Source organism: Haliaeetus albicilla, chromosome Z, assembly GCF_947461875.1.
Source record: "Haliaeetus albicilla chromosome Z, bHalAlb1.1, whole genome shotgun sequence".
Taxonomy (NCBI): Eukaryota; Metazoa; Chordata; class Aves; order Accipitriformes; family Accipitridae; genus Haliaeetus; species Haliaeetus albicilla.
This window is the reverse complement of record NC_091516.1, coordinates 52,152,962-52,161,007: the sequence shown is the minus strand read 5'-3', so window position 1 is coordinate 52,161,007 and position 8,046 is coordinate 52,152,962. Positions and strand designations below refer to the sequence as shown.

General features: G+C 38.2%; 1 protein-coding gene across 5 annotated transcripts in view; it reads right to left on the bottom strand.

Annotated features, from left to right (window-relative positions):
• Positions 1–1,310: 1,310 nt before the first annotated feature.
• Positions 1,311–8,046, bottom strand: part of SNCAIP (synuclein alpha interacting protein) — a 91,555-nt gene continuing 84,819 nt past the window's right edge. For 4 of the 5 annotated variants that reach the window (XM_069777629.1, XM_069777628.1, XM_069777630.1 and 1 more), the window contains 2 exons: positions 6,482–6,552; positions 1,311–1,865 (listed from right to left, as the gene is read on the bottom strand). In XM_069777629.1, coding sequence (XP_069633730.1) covers positions 1,781–1,865; positions 6,482–6,552 — 156 coding nt within the window. In that variant the 3' untranslated portion in view covers positions 1,311–1,780. The remainder of the gene's footprint in view (positions 1,866–6,481; positions 6,553–8,046) is intronic. The other variant, XM_069777631.1, reaches the window with a different exon arrangement.

The window sequence follows — 8,046 nt, the reverse complement described above, 5'->3', positions numbered from 1 at the left end:
AATTTCATTTCTGTAAGTGCACGCTTTTATTATTTCTATTTGTGTTCTTTTTTGTTTTGTTTGTTTGGTTTTTTTTTTCCCTGATCTCTCAGTTGGCTCCATGTTACCCAGTAGTACCCTGTGATTATCCAAAGCCTATAAGCAGGGTGCCTGGGGCATGCAGTCATCTTGGTCCATGGCAGCTGTATGGCCAAATGTGACATCACTCTGAAGAGTGACCCGAAGAAAGATATTTATCTCACTTAATTAAAGGCATTCAAATACTAAGTAACTCTTCCAAGAGCTCTACTACCTCAACTTCCCCTGTAATGAGTAGGAAGGGACTAGTACTCCTGTAAATGAGGTATCTACAGTAAGTAGGCTGAATCACATTCAGGAAGTCCCTCTCTCTTCTCACTGACCAGAAAGGAAGCCCAATGGTCAAGATGAACACAGCAAAAAACAGGCAAGAGAAACTGCACAGGAAGCAACTCCCTTGTACTTAATCAAAATCTTCTTGAGTGTCCACATTATTTACTTACTAGTTCTGCAACTGCAGAAAATTAATTTGCATAATCTCATAATTTTTTATGTCCCTGCCCACTGTAGGGAGGTTGGAACTAGATGATCTTTAAAGGTCCCTTCCAACCCAAACCACTCCATGATTCTATGGTTCTCTTTGTGACAAAAAATTTCTTTGGCAAACTTCCTATGACTTCCCTATGTTCTGTTGGAACAGTCAGCAAAATAAATCCTCATGTATTTGGATCTTTCTCATCAAACCGTAGCAGTCTTCAAATGGAATAGATCAATATAATAAAAATAAAGCAAATTTATACATACATATTTGATATAGATAAATGTGTCAAGTAAAGATTGGCTAGTAGTCTGCTTTTGGATGTCGTGCTGTATGAACACATTTGCAGAATGTACTTAGTTTACCAGAAATGAAGTGAATTCAGTAATAGATTGCGTTTTCTCTGAAAGGTTCAAAGAACACTCAATAAAAGGATCATGACAGCTTTGAGACAATATGGATTAGGTTTTAGCAGATTACTTGGTAATTTGAAAAGAGCCGAGCACATTGCCAGTGTTTGGCAAGTAAGCATAAATGCTAATTTAAAATTGCATTTATGCTTTCTTTTTATTTCTATAAATTTTAAAGCTGAAAAAGGACCACTAAACATTAAAGCAATTCTTGACTCAAGTGATTGACTGAACTGAAATCCTGGTACTGTTTCATTATCAAATGAGTACCAAAAAGACCAATAAAACACTTAAAGCTCAAAAGTTGAAACACTGAAGTATAAGAAGTATCTGCACTCAGTGTGTCCTATTAACACTGTCTTTATTTCCTTTTTACAAAAAATAGAAATAACACAGACACATACTCAAAAAAAATCAATGCTTTTGCCTTGGTCTCACTGAGGAGCTGAGCAGGCAGAGTCCTGGCTGAAACTTTGACAGTATATGCCACTGACAAAGGGAAATAAAGATATATCCATGCAAGACACAAAATACAAAATGTGTTCTGTGGCCCAACAAACATTTTGGAGGTTGCCTGTGTCATAATGATTTTCAAATTGTTACTTTTGCTCACCCATGCCTTTACACAGCACAGCTTACAAACAAGTTACATATACATACATATCATAAAAAAGTTTTGTATATGGTCTAACTGCTACAAATTAAGGCATCCTAACAGCTGCTGTTTTGCTGGTGAGGGGTATGTCTCATATTAGTGTTTCAAAAGGATATATTTCAGGTATTTCAAACAAAGTGAGACATCATAAGATGTGGTTTAGAGGAAGAATTCCTGCAGCTCTGGCTCTTCAGTACTCTTTTGACTGTTGGATTTCTGTCTTTTCCTATTGATGTCATCATGCCTGGAAAGAAAAAGAAGAAAATTACTCATGGTAACACGAAGAATATAGAGGGATTTTCCTTGCGTTTGTTTACCATGTTTTATTCTATTTGCAAGTATTGAATTTGAAATAATCTTTCTATCTGGGCTTATTTCTCTAGACATGTACTACACACAATACTTTTTAATACTGTGGATTCTTACTGACTTTCTTGTAGTCCCTATTCTGAAATCAAAACTGCAAACCAATGGGACAATAAAGAGCTTTTTAAGTCATGGCATTAATTAGTACACTGTCATAATGTTCTGGTAATAATGGACAGACTGTCCAAAAATTCCTTGTACTTTAGGGAGAAGTACCATAGTGATAAAAAGATCCACTAAAACAAACATTAGACATATCCTGTTTGTTTCTGAATCTACCTGTAAGAGAATCATCTAGTCTCCATTAATAATCATCAGAGTGAAACAAACACTTTCAGAAGGTGATTCATTGGACTTTATGTGTCCACTTAAGTAGAAGATGGTGGCAAAGGCCACAGGAAAAATGGCAAGCAGTAATTCTCTTTCTGACATGGGGTCTGTATCTCTTTTAACATGGTAACTTAGGTAAAATCTCAATTCAAATCATTAAGAATTTATTAGATACACAGATAAGGATAATTTCTCTATAGTGTGTCTTAATTTCCATACTAGGTAAATTTAAATTTAAAAAAATAATTTAAAAGCTATCGCTCATGTATGAGACTCAAACTGCTAATTAAAGTAGAACAATTATACACTAAATATTTATAACACTCAGATTCTTCACTTCCTTTCATATGTCCTTGTTCTGAATCCCCAGTATGTTCGCCCCCTCTTCCAACTAAGGATTTTTGATTAAGCATCCAGCCCACAGCAACTTTCAAACATGTTAAAAGGCTCATTTTTAGTTATTACTGCTGAACAGTAAAACTCCTACAATACAATCATGACTAGCTGGTTTGTTGCTGCAAAGGACAGATACTAGCGGGAGGTTAAAAACTCACAGCAAAGGGCAAGAGTATGTGTATAAAAAGTTTGCCTTAAATTCACATATTTGTGAGCCTGATTCTTATAAACCAGAATAGCTTTATTCCAGTCTACAATCACCACAAAGAACCAAACATCACCAAGAGACTGATACTTAGGATGCCTAGATGCATCCTAAGTACTTGCAGTTACTTCAGGATTTAACAGAAGCTGACCTTCTCAGGGACCACGGTTGTGGGTCCTAATAAGAGGACAGGAGGGATCACTTTATTTTAAAACACCCTTCATTCATCTAAATTACTGTTGCCACATACCCAAAGCAAGAGCAAGAAACATAGAATGAGCTAGAGGAGGTAGAATTTGTAGGACTGAGTTTGAGAAGGTAAAAGAGGAGCACTTAATTTTTTGCTGTTATTAGTTTTTGGCACGTAACATGCATTGCTGTTATCAACAGCATGTTTGGCGTTAACCATGGAGCTTTATTAAAGGATGCTCTCTAAGGCTAAGACTTGCATCAATTAACTCCCATGTTAGCGCAGACTTGCAGTGCTGAAAGACCTTGTGGGTGAGTCCCCCGTGTAGAGGCTCACTAGGCACTCCAAAGACACCATTTTGCAGCTCTACAGTTGTATTGTGACCTCAAAGAGGATCGTTTTTAGCTAATGCAGATGTCTCTAGGTGACAATGCTGAACAGACATGCCTTTTACAACTGTGCCTGCTGACCTGAAGGAAATGTATTACCAATATTACTAATTACTAACCAAATTTCTAATATCTTCTCGGAATGCTAAAATCCCCTCATGCAAAAAGCACTGATGCATGATCATAACAGTTCACAACAAAACAACTGTAAATTGTTTGGGACTAGGCCTAAATGACTTTCGTGTTGATTTTATACTGTTCTAGTTTGAATTGTAACTATTTTATTAGACATACAGACAAGCATCCTTTTTCTAGAGTATATATTTGAAGTTGTCATTTATCCAGCACTAGGTGTGGCAGTGAGATATCTGTTAGGTTAGATCCACTTGCTATTTTAGAAGCATACCCAGTTTACTATCTGACAGAAACCTGATGGTAGATTCTGCTGATTGCCCCTGACATATGAAGCAATTTTTGCTGTTGATAGCTGCAGCTAATACAAGGTTTTGTATTGATATGGTGAGTTAGTGCTTACTTTAATGTACTGCAGATCTCAGATGATTTAAAGTGTGGAAAAGAACCATTCATTGGCATACATGTAAGATGGAAAAAACTACAAGCATTTGCTTGCAGTCATACTATGCAAGAAACTAGCCAATCCTTCCAACAGGGGAAAAAATATCCCAACCCATCCCACACATCTGAAATTTACTCTAGGCCCTGAAGAAAAATAGAGTGTATCAAACTTTAAAAGGACGCTAGAAAATTTAATACAATGTGCTGCTCTTGAGCTGTGACCAATTTGAAAAAGTAAACTACAAAGCCTTAATGTACTTGGGTATTTTGAATGAAAAAATAAGACAAACAAAATAAACAGAAGCTGAAGAAAAAGAAGCTGGAAACTGGTGGACAGGAATGTCATCTGACTGAAGGTAGATTTTGTATAACGACTTCAGAAGATGCTAATAAAATCCCCTACATAAGGGTCAAGAGTTAAAATGGGTTTTGGGACTGTGTCCAGAAATATAGCCCCCCAATATAACAATCTACAAAGGTTTAAAACACCAAAGACTGCGCTGTTTTCCAGAAAGATTCTTTTTCAGAATAGCTCTGAAATGGTAATACACAGTCACCCCCCCAGACCATCCAGGGAAAATTCAGACAGTGTCCAGGGGCTTGTAGTGCATGTGATGGTGATGTTCTTCTATTATTTAAATTTCACAGGCTACAGGGCAGCATGCAGTGGACTAACGACAGGCACCCATTTTGCCATTAAAAAATCACAACACACCCTAAAAGGCATCACAAAGGCTGGCTTAGAAGCTCTGAGAGCCTTCAGGTCTGCGTTCTGATTTCTGAAAAGCACAATACATCTTCCATTCTTATGTGATTTTTGGAAATCTCACGCCACAGACTCTGGCACACAATTTGCCCACTTCTGTCCTAATCTGTGGGTACAGTAACAGCCTCCTCAAGCTGTGCCCCTAGTGCACTCTGCTCCTTGCTTCCTGCTCTGGTTTTCCGGGTGCCCAACTTCAGGACAAGGTGCCGGGATCAGCAGTGCCTGGAAGGACAGCCAGGAGTTTAAGCCCAACCTTCACCCACTCAGCAGGTGACTCTGCAGCTCTGCAGCAGGAGCCAGACCTTCCCCCTCTCTCACTGCTTCTGGGGAAATGCCATGCTGCCAGGGGTTTCTCACACAAGCGCATTTACAAAAGGCAATACCAAATTACAGCAACTGGCTACATCCAGGAGACAGCTCTAATGTAAAAATGAGATTAATGGTTTTGTATTACTCCACAGTCTGGACAGGCAGCTGGGTGTTTTGACTGGAGGCTGCCCACTGATGCTCCCTCAAACTGCTGCTGTGCAGTCAGTTTTCCGCACTGGAATTTCCCTCTTTGTTTTAAGGAGAGAATGAAACCTCTTGGAAACCTTACAGTTCTGTTTCTGGTTTCACATACACTGTGCCAATGATTTCAGATCAAGACTCCCATTTCTATTATGGAAGGTCCTGGCATTAGAAAAACAAGCGAACAACAACAACAAATCATTAGACATTTAGAAAAGAGTAACTTGAAAGTAATTCAGGCTCCTGAACTGCAGACTGACTAATTTATAATTTTCCCAGAAGTATCTTCAAATGTATAATTTTGGTGTGAATAGCAATAATTTTCAGGCCTAATGAAAGGATTTACATCTCAGTTTAACAGAAAAAAATTATCATCACAAGAATTTGTAAGTGTTAAGAGTTGAATAAAAATGACAGGTAATTTTTACAAAGCGCTTGCTTATAAAATAAACACGCATTTTGTCAAATGTTACTTTTTCCAAAATGTCTTTATGGACCTTGAGGGACTGGTCTCTATCTACCTGAATAGTCCTGATGGAACATGTCTAAATTAAGGAGTTTGAACACAGTCAAAATTATCAGACATTTAAAAAACAGATTTAACTTCAAAGTCTGAGGGAGAGTAAGAAAAATGTGTGAGAATAGGAGAGCACTAGACTTAAAGTACAGCATTCTGCCTCATGATGTGTGAGAATAGGAGAGCACTAGACTTAAAGTACAGCATTCTGCCTCATGTTCTCTGTACTCGCCATTTCGAGATGAACTGTGGTCTTTTTGCTCTCCTCATGAGAGGAAATTTAATTTCCATTCTCATCTGGTACTTGACTTTCATTCAACAGAGGCTGAACACTCAGCCAAAGTGCGCTATACTCCCTGGTGGATTTATGAGTATGAATACTTTCTATACTTGCTTGGAACTGAAATCCTGTAGCCAGTTCAATGGTGACATCAGCAGAAATCCATCATAAATTTCTGCTTTTCTAGGAATTTAGATGTTCATCTGTTCATCTATTTCCCTTCTTGTGCATCAATCAATTCCAGTATTTCAGTTATGAATAACGTTAGCAAACACATGCAATTTCAGAAAACAAAGCAACAGAGATGCTAAATATCACCATGCATAAGCACATACCAAGCATTGTTACACAGAAGTTCTTCATTCAACGTGCTAAAGGAAAGACTGGTGTAGCTGCAGTAAGGACCCTAAGGAAGTACAACATCATATCAGTTAAAAACATGCACTGAGCTTACCACATGCATAACATGGAAGTCTATCAAAACATGCAGTAAAATAGCCACAATAACATTTTAACAGATTTTTTTTTGAGTTAGTAAATGAGGTTGAATCTGTTACCTCTTTGAGATGTGTGCTGTGGTCCTTTGGCTTGGTATGAAAATGTACACTTTCCACAATATTGATGTTGGCAACAATTACATACAAACACGGCCTTTTCACAGACAACATGCACCAATACTGTTAGAATTACCTTATCCAACTCTTCAAATTTCTTAGGGAACTATGAAAACTGCTCATGACCTTGCAATCTATCAGAACATCTTTGAAAACAGACTGCCTTTTCCTCTGTTACTACAAAATCTGAATCAGTGTTTTGAAAAAAATTGCCATTGTATTATGAAAATACTTCTATGTTAAATTGGCTGTTCAGCTAGGTGGTGCATGTTTTAAAGGCTCAAATTAGTAGTTCTTACTGTGATTATGAGTAAACTTTTTAATAAATGCAGTCCCACTTCAACTTAGCCTATTAGGTCTCCTTTGATTTTTTTCATTTCATTTCACTTCACATTCTGCTATAGTGCTACTGTTCTAGCAGTACCCACTAATATGGACTGCTCACTGTTTCCCAGTTCTCTGTTTCCACTGTTTCTTTTCCATACTCATTTTGCCTCCTCTATGCCTAAGATTTTCCTGTGTTTTTCTCCCATTACCTTGTCATACTTTTTACAGTATATAATTCACTATTCCTTCTCCTCCTCTTGGCCTACTTTACGTTCTTTTTTTTCATCTTGAAGTTATTCTTTCGCCTCATGTCTTTCCATCCACCCCTTCCCTCCCACCCCGTCTTTCACAGAGGATTAAATCATCTACCATTCCCTCTCACTCAACTCTTTATCGTATCTCCAGATGTTTGCACTTCTCCTCTCTGCTCCACAGACACACTGCACTCAGAGTATTTCCTACCTCTGCCTCTTTCATTCCATACCTCTTCCTTTCTCTTGAAAGATACATTTGTTCAAAGTACTTTCTCCTTTCTTTTGAACAAGAGAGCCAGCCTCCTAACTGGAGACACCCCTCTTTCTGTTGGGATCCCAGAAAGGGAACTCTGTTGACTGCAGAGAGGGGATGATCCGGATCCAGTACATTTTGCTACAGACCAAAAATATGCTCTGCCATGAGAAGACTCTGTGCTATGAGGAGAGGGTGGGAAGAAAAAGCTGAGTACTGACAGCTTCAATACCTAGGGGATGGCTGTAGCTCCCACAGAAGCAGGAAGGACCATTTCTGCTATTTTTCCTCTTTATATACTACCACTTATTTTTATCCTGTTGGCCTCACCAGTCTTGGCTATATAACAGGACAGGGCTAGTCCTTCAGTTATTTACTCCCCAGAAACCCCACAGACTCAAGCATGATATTCTCATTGTATGACTTGTCACTCAGAGCAATATCAAACATCA